The sequence below is a fragment of the Ambystoma mexicanum genome, chromosome 7p (assembly GCF_040938575.1).
Source record: "Ambystoma mexicanum isolate Mex_15411 chromosome 7p, UKY_AmexF1_1, whole genome shotgun sequence".
NCBI lineage: Eukaryota > Metazoa > Chordata > Amphibia > Caudata > Ambystomatidae > Ambystoma > Ambystoma mexicanum.
In genome coordinates this window covers 931,023,921-931,048,710 of record NC_090939.1, presented here as the reverse complement: position 1 = coordinate 931,048,710, position 24,790 = coordinate 931,023,921, and the positions used below count along the sequence as shown (strand labels likewise).

Below are 24,790 nucleotides of genomic sequence, written 5' to 3'. Positions count from 1 at the left end.
GTCGATTATATTTTTCGTAACTCATCTGCATCATATTTCAATCATACTTATGCAATCAAAGGGGGTGGCAATGGGAGCTAAATGTGCACCTTCTCTAGCCAATCTCTTCATGGCCCATTATGAGGAGGCACATGCTCAACAATGAAAAGTTTTCTTGCAATCAGATTGATTGGAAACGTTATATTGATGACATTTTGATTATGTGGCAAGGATCACAAGAGTCATTTGACACATTTGTCAACTATATAAACACCAATGACTTTGGAATTAATCTAACAGGACAATCATCTATGACACCTATGCATGTTCTTGATCTACAAATTTTTATACAAAATGGCAAAATCTAGACTAACACCTTCAGGAAACCTACTGAAGTCAACTCTGTATTACATGCAACCATGAGCCATCAACAAGCAACCATTGATAACATACCTGGAGGCGAATTGTACAGGGCAAGGCGAAACTGTAGTAAATTAATGACTTCTCTACATGATGTGGAAGTACTCACACAACTATTTGTAGCAAGAGGATACAAATCTGATTCAATTAAAAGAGCATATGACAAATACCTGCGGGTCAAGGGCGCGGGGTGTTGGCGGCCCGCTGAGAACGCTGTTTGTCCCTGGAGGGACTCCTTACTGGTGGCCACGCCCCCCGTGTATTTCTCCCGCGACCCAAGCCCGGCAGGGTGAAGCCCCTCCTCCCTCCCCCTTTTGGCCTCACGTCTGCTCCCCATGTTAACGGTCCTAAATCGGATCGCAAGATACTGGTTGTCAGGAGGCAGCGTCAACAGTGTCATACAGTTAAACCCCCTAACTCGGTCCTCCAGAACTCCGATGAGGTCGAGCTCCCCACACCTCAGCCCCCCACGATACCCAGCGCCTCAATTGGGATTTCTGTATCCGGCCAATCCTGTTTCAAGCAAGAGGGGGAACAAGAGAGGGAAGCGGCCGGGACTGTAACATTGGAAAGCAGCTGTCCTCCACTAAATCCTACCCCCGGAACCCTCAGCATGGTCCTCATCCCAGTCCCTTGCCCTAACCCTGGCTCTTGCACAGAGGTGGGCCCGTCCAGCTCCACCCCTGTCTGCTCACTCAACGAGGGCATCCTGCATCTTTGCAGTCCGCCTATTGACATACCCCCGCTGAATATATCTTCTGACCATAGCAGTCTCTGGAGCGATTATATGTCACCGTCAAGCCCTTCAGTCAGCTCGCATTCTCATCTATCCTTACTCGGGGCTCCGAAGCAACAACCTGATGGCCCCAATTTCGCTGTAAAACCAGCCACTGAACCCTCAATTGGGGGTGATTTTACAGCCAGGGTGTGTAAATGTGTATGCATCCAAATGTTGGCTGAGTTGGCAGTTATCAAAAATCTGCTCTCAGTCCTCATAGGAATGCAGGGGGAAAAGCAGTGCGAGGGGGAGCCCTGTAACATTCTAATAGCTCGCAAAGGGCCCATCGTCTCACCCCTGGCCCACCATCAGGAACAGGCCCCTGTGACACCCACGCTCACTGAACCTTGCTCTAGCATGGTGCTTGGGAATCTACAAGCAGCCAAGGGTATCAACCCCAGTACTTGTGTCGAGCCTAGAGTGTCCAATGGGGTGCCCCAATCTAAGGCAAAACCTACATCTCGGGAGGACACTGCACCAAGCAAATCGGGCCCAACACACCTCGTTCCTGGAGAGGGGAGAGCCTATGGCTCGTGGCGTAGAGAGAGGTTACCTCCACCCTATGTCCTAGGCCGGACCGGACAAGCTACCATGTACTTGCATGGCGTACCCGGGTTGGCAAAGGACAGGAAGGAGTCAAGGGATGCCCCCCTCAACAAAAGTCTACATTGGCTGCGGTCCGTAAGAGGCTGCTCTTTTGTGTCCAGGGAATCCTTGGCAGGGTGTCGCAGAATGCCAAGAGTGGACAATCAGCAGGGTGACATTGTGGAACTTGCATTTTGGGACCTGGGAGTGGCAAGGGCGGTCCTAGGACAATGTGGGGGGACTAGTTGGTCACCCAGGAGTGGTATTCTAATCAGTAGTCATCCTCTTATAGTCTTTGAGTGCCCCCCGAGGTTAACTATGAGACCCTCATAGTTGGGGGATTTCTTGATGATAATGGGGCTCCTAGTTTTACTTATTTTCCTCCTCAATGATTTTTGATGGGGTGCATTCTGTTATCTCTTGGAATATTGAATGTAATTGTTTTTGTATGATGTTTTTTTGTGTTTGATGGATTTTCTTCGGAATCCGAATAAACTTGTTGACTGACAAAATACCGCATGACTAACCAATCAGATTTGCTCAAACGTACTATTAAAGACCCAAAGGCTGCTAGACACCTAGCCATTACTACCCAGTTCTCTACAGATGTGCCTACCTTGTAAATACTTGTCTACAAACACTGGCACATTCTTCGTCTGGACTCTGACCCAAGTCCTTTTCTTTCTGAGAAACTCAAGTTTATATATACCAAGGCCCATACCTTAAAAAACAAATTGAGTCCTTCCTTTCTCAATAGCAGTCCTACAAACCGGACAACAGAAAGCAATTGGCTTAAACTAACAGCAGGTTTTCACAAGTGTGGGAACTGCAGTTTAACCCTTTAAGTGCCATGGGTATTTCTCCCCAGTGCCAGGGCCTTTTTTGGCGATTTCAGTATGTAGCCATTCAAAGCCTTGTAACTTTGTTACATGAGCTATCTCGGCGAAATTTGGCTCTTTTTTTCCCCATATGTAGGCGGTCGTAACGGCACCCAGGAATCCTAGGTTGCCGTAGGGGGGTGAGAGAAAATAACCAAAACGGGGGATCATTTTAGGTTTTTTCAAAAAATGCCAATAAAATGATGTACAGAGTAGCCTGTGGTTTTTTCCTTGTAAGAGATAAGAACGAATGGTTTGCTGTGCTGAATTCCGCAATTACCTGGCTTTCAGGAACAGGTTGAGTGGAAACGAAAAAAAATCATTTTGATGTGGTTATCAACCGTTTTGTGAGAGGTAGGCGATTTTGGCCATTTTTGCCAATTGGACATGCATGGACGGAATGGAAGAAAAGCGTAGGAAAGTCGAATTGGAGGACAGAAAGGCATATATTTCTGAAAAGTAGACAAAATTCCAAGTTTAGGAAGGGGTGATTTGCGTATGTCAGGCAACAGCTAGGTAAGGGAAACTGCCATAGATTGGGGGAAAAGCGGGAAAATGACTGAAAAAAAAGGTATGTGTTGGACATGGTTGGCTTGGTACGGCAATGGCTTCTATGAATTTTGAGAAAAGCAATGCTCCGCTACATTCCCCGACTCTTACAGTTAGGAGAGCAGACATTTTTTGTAGTGTTTTACAAAACAAGCAATACCACAAGCCAAACACTGAGCCATGGTACACAGGAGTTTTACGCTCACTGCCTGAACAGACGCACTTAGCATGTGTAAATCGGGAAAACCAATGGGGTGAGGAACGGCAAGCATACATTTTTTGAAAGAGCACAGGCAGACCTTTTCAAGGGTAGGTGACTTGTGCAGGTTACAAAAGTTTGGTGCCTAAAGCAGCGACTAAGTGTAGGTCACATTTGGGAAATGAAATGGTTGTGTGACAAAGGGCACCAGCAAATGGGTCAAAACGTTATGAAAACCACACAAACACAACACATGGCCTACCGTCCCGCGTTCCCACAGGTGTCCCGATGAAAACGGTACCTCACATGTGTGGGTGCACCTACCTGGGCGCCAAGGGGAAAGCCTAAAACACAAGTAACCCCAAGTCTGTTTTCAGACCGGAATTTCAGACTTTCTGCCGACCGGCACACCATACAGATATGGGCCTTGGGTGACCAAGCCACCAAGGAAAACAGGGAACCCCATGCATTTCCGAAAAGAGGACACCCGTGGGAATCCGCAGAGGTATGATCTGCGCAAATCGGCCCAGAATTTATTACCCAGATACCACCGCAAAGTCCGAAATGTGGGGGAAAAGAAAAAAAAAAAAAATCGCATTTTCTGCACATTTCGCTCGGCTCACCCATCGAAACACACCCCCAACAACACATGGCCTACCACCTAGCGTTCCCACAGGTGTCTTGGTGAAAACGGTACCTCACATGTGTGGGTGCACCTACCTGGGCACCCAGGGGAAAGCCTAAAACACAAGTAACCCCAAGTCTGTTTTCAGACCGGAATTTCAGACACTCTGCCGACCGGCACTCCATACAGATATGGGCCTAGGGTGTCGAAGCCAGCAAGGAAAACAGGGAACCCCATGCATTTCCGAAAAGAGGACACCCGTGGGAATCCACAGAGGTCTGCCTTGCGCAAATTGCCCCAGTTTTTATTAGCCACAATCCCCGACAAAGTGTGATATTTGGTGGGAAAAAACACAATGTTCACTTTGTCTGGGGTTCTGGGTAATACATTCTGGGCCGCTTCGCGCAAGTCAGACCTCTGTGCATTCCCACGGGTGTCCTCCTTTGGGAAATGCATGGGGTTCCCTGATTTCCTTGCTGGCTTCGACACCCTAGGCCCAAATCTGTAGGTTGCCCACCTGAACAAATTGTGCTGTGGCTGGCTGCCCTTTAGCGGGGGCGGAGGGGCCCCCTACACCGCTGTGGAATTTTCTAATGTGAAGGGGGTGCACCTCTCCACCCCCACCCCAATTGGAGGGGCGGCCCATCTCATGTAGCCCTCCCTGGGGGAAGATAAATTGGTGGGCTGTCCTGCACTCCTGCCTGGGCTCAGGCGTCCCTTCCTAGGAGCAGATTAATGGTCCCAGGGAGGGCTGCATGACATGGCACCCACTCCATTTTCGGGTGGGGGAGACGGGGTCACCAACCCGTCCCATTAGAAAATTCCACGTCCCTTTGGGGTGCCCCACAGCCCCCCCCCTTAAAATGTGTTCCACCATTTTCATTTTTTTCTTTGGTGTGCCAATCTGGCGCCGGGGTGCCCAAACCTTATTGCCCCACCCACTGGGGGGCCTGTCCCACCATTTTTGGGGGCCCTCTCCCCCTCACCCCAAATGGGTGGCAGGGGCACCTCATGCAGGCCTCCTACAAACTGCTGCGTGAGGTACACCCCCCCATTTGGGGTGGGGGGAGAGGGCACCCAAAAATGGTGGGACAGGCCCCCCAGTGGGTGGGGCAGTAAGGTTTGGGCACCCCGGCGCCAGATTGGCACACCAATGTGCCCCTCTGGCCAAGGCAAGTTTCGTAAACAAAGAAAACAATGGAAAAGGTACACTACACTTTAGAGCGGGCTGAGGGGCACCCTAAACCGCCAGGTAATTCTTTACCGTAATGGGGGGTGACCCTCTAGCCCCCCACACCAAATGCAGGGGGGCATCTCATTCAGCCCTACCTAGGGGCAGATAAGAGGGGGGCATCTCATGCAGCCCTCCCTGGGTCAGATGCCCCTTCGTAGGAGCAGATATCTGCCCCCAGGGAGGGCTACAAGGGGTGCCCTCATTCCCCCTTGGGGTGATGGGGAGAGGGCCAACCCCCTTTTCTGTAAAATATATCTCTGATGGCTAGTGGGCCCCCACTCCCACCCAAAATTCCCTTTTTTTATTTTTATTTTGCCCCAGTCCATGGGGGCAGATGATCAGCCATCTGCCCCCAGGGTTGTACACACATGTGCCGCCATGCTTTGGGGGTGGTTGGGCGAGGGATGCTTATTGTAAGCAGCCCCCACCTCCCCCCCGCTTTCAAAAACATCCCTGGTGTCTAGTGGCCATTGCTGCCCGCGCATCGAACGCCCTGCGCCCGATCCGCAGGCAGCAATGCTGTCATACAGGGTGTCCTTGGAAAGGGGAGAATCTCCCCTTTCTGAAAAAATCTCTGGCGGTTAGGGCCCCCAAACCCTCTCCCCCTTCCCATCACTTTTTTCCCCTTGATTTTTTTTTTGCCATGTGCCCCCAGGTGGGGACCTAACCTGCAGGCCCCATCCTTTGGGGGGCCTGCACACGTCTTCCTGGTGGCCCTCCCCCCACTCCTAAATGTATGGGGCCACCTCATGTACTCCTGCCTGAGGGCAGAAATCTGCCCCCAGGGAGGTGGCCCCCCTTTCCACTTGGTGTGGGAGGGCCACCACCCTTTCAGGTGTGGGCAAAAAAAAAATCATGTGTCCCCCCCACCGTACCCCCCCATCCCCGTTCGATTTCATTAAAAAAAAAAAAAAAATGTATGCCCCCCCCCTGGGGGCAGATGGTCTCCTGTCTGCCCCCAGAGGTCTTTATATCTGTGCCCCCATGCTTTGGGGCCGGGCGGGCACCCCACCACCCCACGCATTCAAAGACATCCCTGGTGTCTTGTGGGCATTGCTAGGCGCGGATCGAGCGCCCTGCGCCCAATCCGCGCCCAGCAATGCTGCCACAAAGGGTATCGCTGGAAAGGGGAGGATCTCCCCTTTCCAACGATACCCACCTCGATCTCAGGCTTGAAATACAGCTGGAGATCGAGGGGGAGAAAGGTGTAGACTCACCTTATATTTTCACTGCAACAGCCCGAAATGGCTGCTGCGGTGAAAATTACTTTCAGTTTCACGCCGGCGTGTGTGACGCACGCCGACATGAAACTGAAGGTAATCTAGCCTCCTGGCAGTGAGGGGGGACCTCCCCCTCACATAGCCGGGGGTTGGATTACAGTTTTGCTCCATCCCTGCGTTGCAGGGATCGAGCAAAGCAGAGTGCCAAAACCGACGAGCTGGCTCGTCAGTGGCAACCTGGAGCGGTTTCCACTGACGAGCCGGCTCGTCGGTGGCACTTAAGGGGTTAAGCAAACCTGCTTATAAAGACTGTCAAGAATTTACAAATGGAGATGGATTAACAGTTAAAATCAAAAGACTATTAATTGTAAAATGACCTTTGTTGTTTATGCCATAATAAGTGCATGCGGCAAATTATATATTGGTAATACCATCAGACAACTACGTGTCCGAATCAGGGAATATTTGGCCAGTCTCAACAACACTGACCCTAGATTACCCCTTGCCATGCATTGGCAACTTAATCATCAAGTAGCGAACAAATAGCATTTGGGATTTGTAGGACTTATGAGGGCAAAATGGGTTAAAAGTGGTGGTAATTTACAACTCAAATTTAGGCAAATGGAATGTAAACTGATCTGTTTCTTACCTTGTACCATCAATGGTCTGAACATTGACCACAAAATGATTTTTTTTCTTTAAATGTGTGCATGTTAGTTCAAATTGGCCATCTTCATACTAATGTTTGTGAATTATAGTAGTATCAATCTCACTTATATGTACCATGAATCTTTGACTTTAAAGGAATAATGCGCTCAAAAATATTATTGTCCCGAGAGTTCGGGCATGTGTTTTTAAGCATACGTTGATCTATCGTACAACATTTCCTATGCACCTTGCTGTAGTTTTCCTCACTTTTACACATGCAAAATCAGACAGCAGGGTGCGGCCATCTTGTGCTAATCTTATCCGTTGCCGTATCGCCCTAAGGTGAACTACCCTGGTGGCACTAAATCATATCCCCAGCCCCTGAGGCCGAAATCACCATTCCTAGCAATATTCTCTGCCTATCTCCATGACGTTACTGGGCAGCGTAGCCAAACGCGCCCAGTCATCACCTACGTGTTGATGTCAGTTGACGCAGAACCCGGAATATCAACACACATCCTCTCACACACAGCGCGTCCCAATTTTGTATACAAAACATTATTTTTAAAGGAAACAGCAATACTCTGCAATGTATAATGTGCTTTTATTTCACAATAAACACTCCGAGAACATCAACCGATTTCCATATTCAACCACATTGGTAATTTATCTCTTTGTTCTCGATCCACAAATGTTTATCGTGAGTCACACGGTGTTCCTTTTGGGTATAAAGAAGAGCATTGGACGCACCGTGAATTGCAAGGCTTCGGCATCAGCTTGGCGCTAGACCACCGTAAACGATGTCAGGTTGCTCCTTATTGCTGGTACTGCGAAAGGGCATAGCAGCCCGGGGCGATCATCCCAAAACAGCGCAATTGTAATCCAGCCATCTAAGTGGATCAGCAGCTGCCGGGTGAAGATGCCATCAATTGGTATCTGGAACTGGTGACATTGGCAGAATGGGAGGATGTAGCTGTGTAAAAAACATAACAGAAATGTGTCTCAGTAGCCGTTCTTTATTCTAATTTATCAATGTACCCATTCATTCTGCACCGTGTGAAAATTAATGATCAACACAAACGGGAAACATTGGAAACACAGAGAAAACATTGTGGAAAGTTGGAGTCTATGATGTGCTTGAGAGGTTAGTGCTATGGAGTATGTTTAGCTCGCAATGGGATGCGGAAGCTGACGGAAGAATTTGAAGAACATATAGACTGCACTTTTAACGAAATATTAGCGTAGAATTTGGCGTGGTGGCACCTGGGGGAACACAGATGTGTACTACATGCATTTCGTTGCATAACTGCCCATGTGCTCGGGACAAAGAGAAGTACACACAGGTTGTTTTTGCGTGTCGTTGCAATATGCCACAAACAACACCCCCGTTACAATTTAAGCCAGCAACACCGGTCAGAAAATGAAACCTTGACTTGTCTATAAACTCGTCTACTGTAAAACGTACATAATATTCGGCATTTCCATTCTCGCTGTGTAACGCACAGTGTCAGTTCAGATCAACAAATTTTCATAAAATGAAATTACATGTTCCTTTGTCCAGTTTTGGAATGGTGAACCTTATCATATTTGATGGTATTACACACCTCCCTTCATTCATTCCATTCTGAATCCGCCCTTTCTTCCAAGGACGAAAAACAATCGAACCTTATAATGCGTAGGATGCGTGGGTGTGCACAGCTCACAAGCAAAATTCAAACGCGGTGATCTTCACTTCCAATGGGAACAAATAGCCATGCAGACCAAAGTGGCATTTGAAATATTTTTGAAAATATCCACCAATGCTGCACGAAATTTCTAGTGATTTACTTTTTTTATGAAAAGTTAGTTTACTTCCAAATGCCTTATTGTTAGTGTCTCTCTGGTGAACTGCTCACCTTCCCAGCGCCTCGCATAGCCAGCCCCCACAACCGGTCAGCTCAGCTAGTCTTGTGTTTTCACGGCAAAAACAGCTAATCATTTTTGCAAGTAGCGAGTCTCGAGCCTGACAAAATGCGCTTTATATAAACATTGTTAAACAAATACATGGCTGCTAATAATTTGAACCGGGAAGTGAACTGTTCCACGAGGTCTGCTTTCGGTGGACAGGGCACGTTTGCAATGTTTTGTGGCAATGTATGTGTCCTAGGAACAAAATTTTGAGTGATTCCATAAGTATGTACGTCCAACGCAGTCAAAGGGAGATCTTTCAGAAAATCAAATTCCATTTCCCTGGTATATTGGCTTGACAACCCATTTTTTGCTTCTTTTCGTAAAGGTCACTCTGTAACGAAGCATCCCAAAGTTTCCCGCAGTCCTCGATTGTTTTCTCCTCACGTTCTCGTTATGCGCTAAGACCACTAGTAATGTACGATATTGCATCCCGTCTATGCCGAAATGCAATCTCTTGGGCCTGTACGTTAGGCACATATTGTGGAACACCTCCAAATCTCCCGTGTGACAGAATTCTCTGTGCCCCTTCAGATCTCTTGATAGAATTTTATCAAACACGATCTTCTCAAGAGCTTTGTGTGGCGGTGAAGATGGAACCAATCACTTCTTCTTGCGTTCCAGCTCCTACGATAAAGGTCCATGTGCACATTGGTGAAAATGTAGGTTTTCTGTCCAAGAGTGAACGTTGGAACAGTGGTGCATTAATGAGTTGCATTTTTGCCAAGTAGAATTTCCGCAGACCCACCACAAGTTTTAGAGCTCCACCAAAGATGGTTGCTCAAAGACTGGGACCACTGTAAAATATTTTTGAAACCTTTTTTTACCAGCAGCTGTGATTTATTTATTAATTTATTTGGCAATGTGCCATACATCAAATTGATGGCGAATGTTTGGAAACTGCTCTCGCATGGCCTTGGCTATTGAAACATGTCTGTCGGTGGCTATGAGGTCCATTTACATTCCCCTTGATTGGAGATCTTCCGGGGATTTTATAAAACCATGTTTCTCCATGGCCACTGAGGCCACTGAGGATTTACATTCGGAAACCTGCACGACCACCAAACTCACCATTTTTTTTAGTTTCCATGTCCTGAAAAGTGGTATGTGCAGTACTTTGCTGAAAATCCAGGGCTGTCACACTGTCCATCGCGAGCTAGCCTGAACCGTTTGTCAGAGAATGTCCTTTCAATTACCACTTGTTCAATTTTCCAAGCTTCACTAATAGCAGGGAATAAATATTCTCATTGATATTTGTAGTACTGCGTTTTAGAAAGGAACTAGAGACCCACAAATTGACAGAACTGGACAACTTACTAAAAGTAGAGCCACTGAAAAGTAAAGCTGCTGCACACAGTAGATTTCCAGCTGGCACTTTGCCCAGCATCGGTTGAGCGGACCAGGAAAATGTAGCATGGAGCAGGCCACAGGTGGCTTGGATTTTCAGGTTAGTGCCTTGTGATACACAAGTCACATTCACCAATGGCTGCCCGCATAGTCCCCCAGCCCCCTCACTGGATGGACACATTTCAGCATCAGTATAATCTCTACCAGGCAGCTGTCGAAAACAATGTATTTGTCCTGCATGAATGTGGTTTGTGACTCAACTGTGGTGGAAATATCGGCCGAACAGGACACACTGAAGTCGAGATCTTTGGCTAGTTCCTCGGTCAATTGCGTTGAGGCTTCAGTGTCTGTTATTTCAGCCTGTGTTATTTTTACACGAATTGGAGAAACCATCAATGTTGATTGTTTATTGGGTGGCCCTTTTTTTGCGGGTGCAGATTGTGCGAAGTGGTAACTGAGTAATTCAAAAGCATCTTCCTTATATTCAGTTTCTTCTTCATCTTGTCGAGTTCTCACATTGTAGCAATGGTCCAAAACCACTTTGCTTGCTTCGCCGGTCACATTCAATTCATTTTCTGGCCATTGGGCATAAGCATCTCAAGTCTGCTTATTGACTGGACTACGCCGCGCCTCAAAGTTTAGGTGCTCCATGGTGAAATTTGTTGGGCAAGGAGCAACTTTGATTTTATTTGTTGTCTGTGTCTTCATACTTTGTTTTCTTCTGGGCCTCTAGGAGAAGGGTTGTAAAAACTTGTTCAAGGTAAATCCAACATACAGTATATAGCACTTTAGATTTTTTTAAAAGCATGTTATGAAGACAACACCAGCCCAAACCACTTTTTGTAAATGAAATTGTAAGTTACCCTTGTTTTTTTGATTTTCTGTGAAACCGTGTTCTTCACTGTAACGACCGCACCAGCAAGCTGGTACGCCACACCTCTGATCCATGTGCCTCCTCTTTTAATTCCCGACCTTGTATACATCCCTTGAATATAATATTCATTAAAAAAAAGTAAATCGTATTTGAAATCAAATTCTTTCCTCGCACACATCGCTTACATACATACCCTCGTAAACTGTGTACGTCATTTAGTCAAAATATAGATTTCGAATTTCACCTGATTGATGGCTAGTGTACTCTATCAGAGATCACCGTGCAAAACTCAATGATTCTAATGTTGCACTCAAGCATTTAGCATTGTATTCTGCATTAGGTAGAAATTGTAACGCTAGAAATGAAATGGAAAAAGTTTGAAAAGATGCTTGTTTATAATAATGTCACTGTCTAATAGTATCAGATGTAGGATATACTTTCTTTCACTCATGGGAGCCGTCAGTACGCATACCTCATGCTCTGGAACAGCTCCAAAGGATGATGCAATTGTAGTCGAAGTACCAGCATCCCCCTGTAACACAGTATTTGTTTTAGTATGGATGAAAACAGTGAAATTGAACAGACACAATCAGAGGCAGACAAAGGTACATGGCAATAAAAACCCATAAATTAAACATTATGTAAACAAAACGACAGGATACAAACTATTTCATATCATCTAAAATTCCATGCATAATACATTTCCGTAATCGAAAAGTGAAATAAAACTACCTGATAGGCGCTCGAAGTTGTTGTTGACTCCGGGAAAGAAATGGATGCAGAATCTTGCTCCTTCATTTTCAGTGCATTGTCACGAGGGAAAATTAGATTTGCATTAGAGATGTGGGAAGATCCAACGCTCAAGAATATGAACTTCAGCAAGTCTGTATGTCTCACCATTGGTATACTGGACGTGTCAGTGAGGTCGTCACTACCGATAGTCTGTGCTTCAGTCAATGTGCTCACCTAAAAGAATTGACATTCTTACGATTACGAAAAGATTATGCTTATTTCGAAGGGCACTATAGCATAGTTTTCTGTGTTAATAAATAATTTTCTATGATGCTCCTAAAACCAGGGACAGATGTCTAGCAAAATGGGGTATAGTTATAAAGCAATACAATCTGGTAAATATGCAAAGTTTAGTAAGAAACATTTGCACCAAAAGCACCAATCCGTCCATGTAGTTACCTGTTCAGTACCCCAAGGCCTACAGCTAATTCATGAACCGTGACTCACCAGAGGAAGCGTGTGCATAAATAGAGTTGGAATTGCATTTGGAAGCAATTTACGAGATGTTCCGAGTCGATGCTTCTTTGTGTACTGCGATTGGTAGTACATATTCAGGGTAAAGTGCAGGCTGCGGAATCGATCGCCCTCAAGTCCCCCAAGACATCCTGGGCTCTACTTTCACGCTCGTCTGGCGCAAATCCGCAATATCTGACCCATTCTCTTACTAAAAAAGTTATTTTGCATGAATGCGTGAGAAAGATGGAATTATATCATACATTTTTCTATGTAATGTTTGTTTTGGTCACAGAAGCAAAAACTGTAGCGTAGCAGACTGTACACTAGGATAACTTTCATACACAATTGATTGATGTGACGCAAATCGTAACGCGTTACTCGTCCGTTGAATGTACTTTCATGCATCAAAAGGAAACATGCTTATAGACATGGTCCGCAAAGTATGCAATTCTATCCCAATTGACACTGATGACAATTGCTATATAACGAAAACAGAACAAATCAAACAGAAGTCAATGGTAATGGCAATGAGATGAACGAACATTACACTACTGGGTACATTAGTTCGAAATAGATAGAAATTTAGAGATCAAGAAGAGATGATTAGGTGACCTGCCCTTACCTTGACCAACAAACAGTTAGATTCAGCAAGCAGGGTAGTTAGTAGGGAGAGAACAGGTAGCGCAATCAAAAGTTGACTTCCAGTGCTCAGAGATGTTTACAGGTAGCACGATGACGAGCTGACTTGCAGTGCTCACAGATGTTATCATGATAAATATCAAGGGGTTTATAAAGAATTAGAAAAGTGGGTGTGTATGTGAATGAGTGATGTGTATATGGCGTGGTCTTATGTGGAAAGCAGGGGCACGGCCTGCCTCAGGGGAGCCAGCCTGGAGACACTGTGTCTGGGGAGGCCATGTGTAAAATGGCCCCTGCGTGTAAAATACCTTTGAAGTTTACATGGCGTTTGGCCACTTGGCCGTTCCCATCCCTGCCAGCCCCCTTGGCAGCAAACATCCAATGGTGTGAACTGCCGTTGATAATAGGGTACAACGTCCTTTCATTGCAGGACTTTTTTTGTGTTTTTTTTTTTTACAGCAAATTTTTTAACGAAAAAAAACATTGAATTCTTTTTTTGGGGTTTAAAAAATTATATATATGGGATGTGGGTGTTTGTGAACAGATCAAAACTGAAAGTGAATGGGGGTTGAGGGACTGTTAGGGAGAATTCTCATTTCATGGCTAATTTCCCTTACCTAGTGAGTCCCTCATCAGCTTTGCTGGATCTCTGGAGTTGTTTCTTTCCACTTGGTAAGAGTGTGAGCTTTTCCCTCACTCTTACTGGTATTTTGCTGTGTGTGTTTACCTGTTTTTGTGAATGTGGGCTCTAGAGTACACCACTTTAGTGGCCCCCTTCTTTTTGTGCGTCACACAGCACCTTCAGTGCAGTGACACAGGGTTGTTGTTCAGACTCCCACCGACTCCATTTCTGAGGTGACTACTGTCCCCCAGAAAAGGGTAAAGTTACCATTAACTTTACTTAGTCAAATTTAACCACAGATCCAGTACACATCATCTTACATGGAGTGCTGGAAGGGTTAACTCTTAACTCTTTATCTGTACCTCCTAGAGCATTGTTTCGCTCTTTTAGCATTTAGACATGGCTGGTGGCAGTGGTATCTACCCTAAATTTCTACCGCGGTTATCTTCTATAACAGTGGTAATATTGTAGGCTATTGTGTTAGCCTCAGACTTAAAGCTGCTTGACCAAATCCTTTTTCGTTTGGCTCCGGTGCGGTTTATTCGCCATTTCTGTTTGTTAAACTCCTTGTGTTTTACTTTGCGCGGCAAACTAGGTTTGCCTTCTTTGTTCACTGTCTTTTGGCGGGCTTCTACCTAGAAGCCCTCCTCAAGGCGCCTGGGTGTCTAGGTGGGCTGAATGTGAGGGAGGGGTGTAGTCACCCCCTGCACAGGGTATCCTAGGAAACCCATGTCACACTTTGTCATGATTGGCCAGGGTGGTTGTCCGGGCTGGACAACCCCCCCTGCTGGGTGACTGGCAGCCAGGCTGTGTGAATGGGGGTTTTGCGCATAAAAGGCAGGTCTCTTGGGCTGGAAGTCAGAGTCGCCACTGTAACTATAAGGAACTGACGAGAAGTGGAGGAGAGGTCGACTGCTGCAACTACCCCATACCGGTGAAGCCCTGCTGCAGTCCTGAGCCATCTACCCATCAACGACTAAGAGGAGATCCAGTCCGGAGTCTTCTTCCCTTGAGCCTGGTGGGGATAATCAGCTCATCTTCTTCAGCCAGAGGTCGCCTTCATGGTCGAAATCGCTGCACACTGCTGTACTGGTCCGGATAGCCACCTGAAGACCCTATCCTGTTTTAAAGGAGCGCACCTTTTATTCATTGTCGCTGCTGCCGGCCTCATCCCTGTGTGGTGCGGACCCAACCAACAGGAATGACTGCCTTGGCACCAGCTTCGTTCTTTGAGAAAGGTACTGTGTCCCGTTTGAGGAATTTAGGGTGAAATCCCCATTTCTCTACTTTAAGGCTTGTCCTTACTTTTCCCTCCTTCTTATAACTTTTGCTTCCGAACATTGACAATATCAAAGTACTCTTGGCAACGTTGAATCTCGAACTGTCCGACTGTGTGATCCTCGACAACAGGCATCCGGTGTCATTTGACTTTGGCTCCGGCCCTTTGACTCTTGAATTCCTGTCTAAGTGTGTTCTTCGATTCTGTCTGCCTAACTATCATATTGCCTGTGATTTTTGCCCCCAACTCGCTCTGGGTATCTCGGGTGCTAAGTGTGTTTTTACCCCGGTAGCATTTCTTGCCGCGGATATGCGTTTATCTAGTAGACCAAACTGTAAAAAAGTGATCGCAATTGTATTCCCGGTAACGTGTTCTGTTACGTAACACCGGTCCATTCAAACACAGGGTACTTACCTTGAGTAATACTGTACAAAGTGAAGGTTTTTGAATTAATAAAAGTGTTGTGTTGATAACAAATGGTTTAAAAATAAATGTACTTATATTTTTTACCTAAAAACTTGAGTCAGTGTTTGCTTGAGTCACAGTAATTGTGGTCCCTTTGTGTAATCTCTGCTACTGCTCATATACTCTTGAGATAAGCCTGGCTGCTCCGCTACTGCTACCACTCTAACATAGTAGTACAGGCTTGTACCAAAGGTAAAACTTGTATTACCACCTGTGGTCTTAATTGTGTGTACTGGTCCCTAGGGGCACTGCATATGATTCTGCCTAACAGGGACAACCCCCCAAAAATAATAACAAAAGAAATTCAATGGGTTTTTGCATTAAAAACATCACAGTAAAAAACCCTGCGAAAAAACATCCCGCGTTGAAATGACATGGAACCGATAATAGAGGGGGGTGGATGGGCATGAGGCGTGTAGGCAAGGCCCGGAACACTGCTGAAGGGAGAGAAACACTTATGTGGATTGCAGGGGCACGGTCTGCTTCAGGGGAGCCTGCCTGGAGACACTGGGTCTGGGGAGGCCATGTGAACAATGGCCCCTGCGAGTAAGATACCTTTGAAGTGTACATGGTGTTTGGCACCTCGGCCGTTCCCACCCTGAGAGACCCCTTGGGAGGGCACGGACACAGGTGCGAACTGCCATTGATAGGGTGGGGAGAGGTGGACGGCCAAGAGGCATGCAGGAAAGAGCCAAAACACTGCTGAATGGAGACACGCTTATGTGGATTGCACGGGCGCGGTCTGCTTCAGGGGAGCCTGCCTGGAGACGCTGGGTCTGGCACGGCCATTTGTACAATGGCCCCTGTGCGCAAGATACCTTTGAAGTGTACATGGTGTTTGGCACCTCGGCCGGGGGGGAATAAGATTTAGTGCCGTCAGGGCAGTTAACCTTAGGGCAATGCGGCAACAGATAAGATTAGCACAAGATGGCCGTGCCCTGCTGCCCGATTTCGCATGTGTAAAAGTGAGGAAAACTACGGTAAGGTACGAAGGAAATGTTTGTACGATCAATCAACATATGTGTCACAATCCACACCTCTGACCCCCTCAGGTGCAACAGCCCCCTGACAGCAGTGGGGCTACAGTCTTAAACAGTGGCTCCAAGGGCCTTAAAACTCCATTATCAGAATACATGGAGTCAGGCACCAGGCTCATTATCAGGAATAAGGCAAGGACCCACTTTGGACTTTTATCCAACATGGAGGTCTGTTACACAGCTCAGTTCCTAGAACCGAGCTGTGCAGACTAGTGTTTTGGGTGTGGCCGTGTCTTCAGGTGTGGCTGGCTATATAAGCCAGTCCCAAACTGGAAGACACGCTTCGCGTTATTCTGCACTCCTGCAGCGTAACACTCACCGTGTCCAGCTCCAGCTCATCTGCTTCTCCCGGCGGCCTGAACCTGAAGCCATCGACCTGAATTCCACCGGCTACCTGGAAGAACAAGAACAGCATTAGCAGTGAACACACTTACCTGTGAGTAGCAGGTTCTGCATCCATCCAGCGCTCGTTTGCCTCGCCCATATCCGGATTGCACCGCAATCTGTAAAGATAAAGAAGCAAGGACAGCATCAACAATAACCCTTACCTGGCGAACAGCGGATCCTGACATCGCTCTGCGCTTCGTTTACCTCGCCCCAACTTTGGATTTCACCGTAACCTGCAAGGGCGAAGAAGAAACAAGCATAACATTAAAAAAACACTTACCTGGGTAAGCAGCGCTTCGATCGATCATCACTCCGGAACATCACCGCACCGCAACCTGCATGAAGAAGAGAAAGGAATACAGGTTAGCAACTAACTCTAAATAAAACAGCGCCGCGCTCAACAACTTACCATAGTCTTCGCGATCCGGCTCTGCTACTCCGCAACCATCCCTGTGGAGACAGAAAGAGACATTATTAAATAGCGTAGTAGAGAAAAGCAACACTGAGAAGATTTTGAAGAAAAGAGACAGAACAGAGACTGAAAGACTCGCCTGAACACAATAAGCAGAGTCTGAGTCACAGCCGATCTGGACCAGACACAAGGGCACATGGAACAGTTAAGCAACTAGGTCCTCGGAACGCCCGCATCTATCACGCACCCCTGCATAGAGACGCAGGGCGGAGAGCTCAACGCACAAAAGACCAAGGTGAGACATAACCCCAAAGAAGGGGACTTGGATCAGCAGGAGGTGGGAGTCCACCCATCACGGGCCCAGTATCTTAACTCTCCGTTCTCCTGTCATAGGCGCTACCCAACGGAGGACATACACCCATGCAGAGAGGGGTCCGGGACAGCGCACAGCCTTCCATCCAGTATCGTGTGGCGCCCCCGTGGATACCAGGGGAAGCGCAACAGTATGCTTAAAAACACATGCCCGAACGCTGGGGACAATAATATTTTTGAGTGCACTATTCCTTTAACATCAAGGCACTGTCGTGCTGCTGCACCCCAGTTGTGTCTGATCTTATTCCTTTGTAGAGTGCCCCAGACTGTCTCTGGACTACTCCCTATAGCTCCTCCAGTTCTGGTGTCTGAAATTGTTCACCTGGTGTGTTTACCAGATAGTGGTGTGAGTGCCCTAATGTGTGCCTTTTCCCAGATTCATTCTGCTGTATTGGCATTCTCCCTGCTCCCAAACCACATATCTCTGCTTTTCTGACCCAGCTTCTCCCTTTGGTGGTTTGTACTTTATAATGGTGCTGCTACTGTGTACTGTACTTTGTGTGCTGTCTAACCAAGCGCTTGCTCCTTTCTTTATTCGAACTAATGGCCTGTTTCTAGTATGGCTTGCGAGCCTGCTAGAACCTAGTTCCTCTTCTTGCCATCAGGCTTATCCTGGAATATGATTATTTTGCTTCAGCTACAACAGTGACACTCCTACTTGTACCACATCCTGTCACTTGTGAATAGGTGTGTAATGCCATATCATATCACTAGAGTTGATCCCTCCCATAGCCTGACTACCATCCGGTTTCCTTCTCCTTTAGTTCAGTTTGTGCCATTGTAAAGTCCCTGTTGACTAAAGTGTTTTCCTTTTACTGCACCTGTGTATAGTGGAGTGAGTTTTTCTGACCTATGGACATTTCTACTCTGCTCTTCTACCTCACTGCATCCTACCTCACCACCCTTTAAGTGTGCCAGCCATCTATTTACAATCTCTACTGTGATCCTCTCGAACTGCATACTGTAATTAGTTACAAAATATGGATTCTGAATACGTTAGAAAAAACAAATCAGAAAAAAGCTTCATTTATGAAAGGTGCTGCAAAGAATGCTTTAAGAGTCTGGATAAGCATCAAGCAATTTGTTACGACAGATCAACAATGTCATTAACCATTTTGAACCTACTCTAAAATCACAAACAGCATTTATTCCCCACCCTTGGGCTGCCAGATACTCACGCTTTGTTGCTGATTTGCTTGAAGAATTTCAGATACAGAAATCGCTAAGCAGAGGGCCTGGCTCAGGTCTGCGTCATCATCGCGAAGTCCCAACAAGCTGCTGCCAAATAGGCTCTGGTTGTCCTGGAGGGGCACAAATGTCATATTATAGCTGCTGTCCATCATTAAAAATGCATTATGTAAACAGTACAATATTCATTGGAAAAGGGAGGTGCGTAAGAACAATACTGACAGTCATCACCAGTTTGCAAAAAAAAAAAAAAAAATTGATGAATGAAACAGGTTAAACCACACCAACACTCATGCATCCATGAATAAATAGAATATGAATGTAAACACAGATGAGTGATTTGGGCCAGCATAGTACTCTGCAATGCAACATTGCCAGGATTTTATATTGTTTCTGCTCTCAGATATAGTTTAATTGGGTAAGTAAAAATAGGCCCAGTCAATAAGTAAGTGTGACAAAATCTTTGTTCTTCAAGATATCCACTACTCATTAGCAGCCAGTCTCACTAAAGGTAAGAGGAGCTAGAGGATGATGTGCCCTTTCAGTAAAAGAAGCACTTCTACAAATGATGCTTAAAGCCTACGAAAGGGTAACCGGATCCTAATGGGAGGAAAGAAAAGTTACTTACCTGTTACTCCTGTTGTCCAGCATGGGTATCTTTTATGGATTCACATGCCCTTGAATATTCCCAATCAAACTGGGAATCCTCTGTAACTTTAAAAGCAGTTTATAATCTCAATAACTGCTTGACACTTATATAGCCTATTGTCATCCCCATGGGTTATAGGTCCGAATCAAAAGGTTCGAAAACAAAAAGGTTCAAATTTTATTTTATTTTTTAAATTTTTTTGGGGGGTTCCCCCTCTCCCCACCCCCCTGCCCCAACTCCCGTTTTTGTGGTAAAAAACACTTTTTTTTACCTATACGGAAACCCCAAAAAAATATATAATAAAAAAAAAATTCAAACCTTTTGCTTTCGGTCCTGTTGACCCGACCCTATTGCATTCAAACCTTTTGTATTCACACCTTTAACCGGACACCGAATACATGAAAGATACCCTTGCTGGAGAACAGGAGTTACAGGTAAGTTACTTGTTCATTTCCCGGCATGGGATTGTTTAGCTTTATCTTGGCCACCTGGGAAGACCTTGTACTTAAACCCCCACGCCTCCCCCTGCACTTTTGCAAAACCAATGATTGGACTCATGTAGGCAATGAAATACACAAAACGCTGGTTATAATGATAATATAAATGGCTTATTATAGGCCCTTTATTCACTCCTAACATACATGAAGAAAAAATAAACAGTTATACATAAACATAGAAAAAGATTGTCACCATTAGGATAGTTGCCGAAGACACCTTCATCTCGGCCACCTCAACACCGCTTAGTCCAGAGCAGGTAGGCAGAGAGATCACTAGTCCTAACGGGGTCTGCAGTGGAGCGTTCTCCCTCTCAGCGAGACTGCATCACGCAGGTTCCGGATTCTAACTGCTTTCCGAAGAGGGATACCTCTTCTCTTTATGGGGCTACTGTCGATCCCCGCCCCTCATGGATTATCAAACTGCCCTCGGCCGAAGAGCAGACAATAAGCCAGAGGAGCAACGGCTGGAATATTCCAGCTAGAAGTGGAAAAAACCCAACTTTTGTTCCCAGCACCCCTTATCACTGCACTTGCAGAGCGCTCCGACTCCCTTTCTGAATTGTCCTTCGGGGGACAATACAACTATTTGCCACGGTTTGTCCATCTGACATTAATATGTGACCTTGTCTTCTCTGCAGAAATTATAAGTTACTCACTATAGTGACTCGTTAGTCCCCTTTCCTCCATACTGCATGAGCGTCCCTTCCAAGGGACGGGAGCCAGAACCTTTTTCACCAGAAAAAACCTTCTTCCTCTTTAAATTTAGAGGCATGCGGACCTGGGTGCATGCGCTGCCCTGACTCCGCCCTTCGGCGCCACACCTCAGTCCCCATTGACGCGTCGAAAATAGATTTAACATTGCCTAATGACACCAGTATTATTAGGGGGGAGGATGATTGGACGTATGGAGGAAAGGGGACGAAGGACTAAGAGTACGTTAGTCACTACAGTGAGTAACTTATAATTACTCTTACGTCCCATCCCCTTTCCTCCATACGGTATGGGCGATTACAACTGAATGTAGCCCCAGAGTGGAGAGGAGACCCTTCGTAAGCAAATAGGTTCCCGAGAACCGTCTGTCCGAAAGCTGCATCAGATCTAGAGACCCGGCATCCAATCAGTAATGCTTGCAGAAAGCCGAGGGAGTGGCCCAAGTGGCCGCCCTGCTTCTGACTTGCCAAGGGACATGGCGCTGGAATGCGATGGCTGTTGCCTTGGCCCTGAGTGCGTGGGTGTGCATGTTGGCCGGGAGCGGCTTGTGCTGGCCCTCCTATGCTTCTTTGATGGCCGAGACCATCCAGCGGTAGATGGAGGCCTTGGAGCCCTGATAGCCTGGTCTTGCACCTGCGAAAATGACCAACAGGGCATCTGATTTGCGGAAGCCCTTGGTCCTGTCAAGGTAGAATGTCAGGGCACGCCTGACATCCAGGCAGTGCAGAACTCTGTGCCTCATCTTTAGGTTCAGCAAAAAACGTAGGAAGGACTATTTCCTCGTTCAAATGGAAAGCAGACGGCACCTTAGGCAGAAATGCTGGGTGTGTCTGCAGGACTACTTTGTCCCTGGGAAAGGTAGTATATGGTTCTGAGGCGACCGGCGCCTGGATTCCACTGACTGCGAGCCGAGGTGAGGCCGACTAGTAAGGAAGTCTTAATGGTGACCAGCCTGATGTCCGCGGACACCATAGGCTCGAATGGTTTGTGTGCCAGGATGCCGAAGACTATGTTCAGGTCCCACACAGGGTGTGGCCTCTTGATGGGTGGGTAGAGGCTTGCAAGCCCTGTCAAATGTTTCTTGACGATCGGAGGAGGAGAAGACGACCCCCCTCCTCCGAATTCCTGTAAGCCCCAATGGCTGCGAGGTAAGTACGGCAAGTGTCCACCTGCATGCCAGAGTGGGCGAGGTGCGCCGAGAAGGAGAGCACGTCGTCCAACGTACATGCCAGGGGGTAGATTTCCTTGGAGTCTGCCCAGTGGCAGAACCTGGTCCATTTACTTTTATACTGGGCCCTGGTAGCCTTGCTACTTGTGCCCTGTATGATTTCCAGATTAGCATGGGAGAGGCTGAGGTGCCTTAGCGTTACCTGCTCAGGAATCACGCTGTGAGGGGCTAGTTTCTGTGGCGCGGGTTGGATGACCCCACCCCCCTGCTGTGCCAGAAAATGTGCTGGGCCCGTCGAAAGGTGAATCGGTGCCATCTCCGAAAGGCTGAGCAGCTCCGAGAACCATGGTCTGGCTGGCCACCATGGAGCTATTAGAATGATGTTGAGCTGGCAAGACTACTTGATCTTGCAAATCACTCTGTAAATCAGCAGAGTGGGCAGGAAGGCGTACGCTGTCATGCCGTTCCACTGAATCCGAAATGCGTCGCCCAGGGAGCTGGGGCCCTGTCCCTGCCAGGAGGAGAACTGAGGGCACTTCTTGTTATGCCAGGTTGTAGAGATCGACCTGGGGGAGACCCCATCTGTTGAAGATCTCCTGAATAACGAGGTAGTTTAGCTGCCACTCGTAATTGTCCGCTCCCAACCCGCTGAGCCTGTCCGCCTCCAGGTTGGATTCCCCCGGAAGGTGGACTACCGTGAGGTAGATGTTGTTTTCGAGGGCCCACTCCAACATGCTGATTGCCAGTCTGCATAGTGGAGGGGATCTGGTGCCTCCCTGCTTGTTGACATAGTACATGCTGGTCGAGTTGTCTGTCTGGATGAGGACAACCTTGCCCTTGAGAAGTCGAAGGAATGCTTTGAGCGCTAGCCAGATGGCGTTCAGCTCCAACCAATTGATGTGGTATTCCTGCTCCTGTCAAGTCCAGGTACTGTGGACCGAGAGATCATTCAGGGTGGCTCCCCAGCCCTCGAGCTAGGAGTCTGTGGTGATGGTGACCTGCGGGGTGGGAGGCCGTAAGGGCTTGCCCCTCCGTAGGTTGCAGTCCCTGGACCACCATGTGAAGTCCGGCCGGAGAGATGGAGGCACGCTGATCATCTCGGATTGAGAGCCCCGCTCCTGTTTCCATGAGGCTGCGAAGTGCAGCTGAATCCTCCAATCTCAGTCTCGTGTGTGGGACGGCTAATAGGACCGCCGCCAAGAGACCCAGGAGATGCTGGTACCACCAGGCCGAGGTCACTTCTCTGTTGAGGAAGATGGTGGTGGCCCTCTTGATGGCCGAGATCTTGTCCTCTAACGGAAAACCTTTTCGGGGCACGTGTCCCAGATGAGGCCCAAGAATGTCAAAGTCTGCGTGGGCTGCAGCTGCGACCTCTTGAGATTGAGCAAAAAGCCCAGATCGTGCAGTGTGTTCATAAGGGCATGAGAAGAGTGGTGAACCACTTCCGGAGATGTATCCCTGACGAGCAAGTCTTCGAGGTATGGGTAGATGGAGGCCCTGCGCTCTGAGGAGGGCAGCCACAGTATTCATGAGTTTGGTAAAAAAAAACCCTGGGGGCCGAGTTGAGGCCAAAAGGAAGGACCTTGTATTGGAAATGGTAACCCACGATCCTGAACCGTAGGAAAGAACAATGGGGCTGCCAAATCGGGACGCGACGGGTACGCGTCCTTCAGACCCAGGGAGCACATCCAGTCTCCCTTGCACAATGTCTCTGCTATGAAAGCTGGCGTAACCATCTTGAATTTTTGTAGAGGTAAGGAGAGGTTGAGGGTGGAAAGGTCCAGCACAACTCTCAGGCCCGCCTGGTTCTTTTTCTGAATGGCGAAAATCCTGGAGTAAAAGCCCAAGCCTCTCTGGGAGTCTGGGACTTCCTCCACAGCCTGGCTCTCTACGAGCGACCGTATCTCCGCCAGAAGAGTTGCTGTCCCAACTTGACGGAGTGGAGGAGAGGAGGGAGGAGAGGCTGGGATGGGATGGGTAGGCGGTACCCTGTGAATACTTCGGAGAGGATCTGGGGGTCCGCGAAATTCATGGGCCAGAAATGTGCATGGAGAGCAAGCCTGCCCCCCACTGGAGACACGTGGACCCAGAGGGGCGTGCCATGCCTTCTTTCTGTCAGAGGCTGTTGCGGAGGAGGGAGACTGGAAAAAGCCCTTATCCCCCCCCCCCCCCCCGTCTCCTTTTTGTTGCTTGCGCCGATTTGGTGTTGGCGAGCGATCCGCCGGGAACCCTCCATACGTACGGCCCTGGTCAGAGCGCTGCTGTGACTGGATGCATGATTTGGGCGTGGTCTTTGTCAAGATGGATAAAGACTTGGCCGTATGTGAGCTGTTTTTCTTTTTGTCCAGCTCTTCGTCCGTGTTGGAGTGGAAGAGGGCACCCCCTCGAACGGCAGATCTAATATGCGTTCCTGGACGTCCGGGTTGAATTTCGTTGCACAGAGCCAGTTTCTCCTTCTCATGTCTGTGGCGATAGAGATGGCACGGCCAGAGGTGTCAATATGGGCCACGGTGGAAACCATAAGGTCCTGCGCCACCAGCTTGGCCTCAGGCAGTCCCGCCTTGAAACGTGATTGGCTCTGCGTCTGGAGTTTCGGGAGGAAGTCCGCAATTTCCCACCATAACCTCTGGTTAGAGGCAGCCAGCATGGCATCAGCGTTGGCCTGACAAAGATCAAGGACACGTTGGAATTCAGCTTCTTCCCGTAAGCCTCCAAGATCTTCTCCTCCTTGCCTAGCAGCATTGCAGAGGACGACTGAGGCTTGGAGTACAGTGATGCTGCAGCGATCACTGAGGAGTGTGGCTTAGGATGGGCCGATAGCAAGAGTGTATCC

At 47.6% G+C, this 24,790-nt stretch overlaps 1 protein-coding gene across 3 annotated transcripts in view; it reads right to left on the bottom strand.

The window, feature by feature from the left end:
• Window positions 1-24,790, bottom strand: part of TBC1D23 (TBC1 domain family member 23) — a 1,631,981-nt gene that overhangs the window by 957,478 nt on the left and 649,713 nt on the right. For all 3 annotated transcript variants that reach the window (XM_069637239.1, XM_069637242.1, XM_069637241.1), the window contains exon 9: window positions 18,923-19,045. In XM_069637239.1, the coding sequence (XP_069493340.1) occupies window positions 18,923-19,045 (123 nt within the window). The remainder of the gene's footprint in view (window positions 1-18,922; window positions 19,046-24,790) is intronic.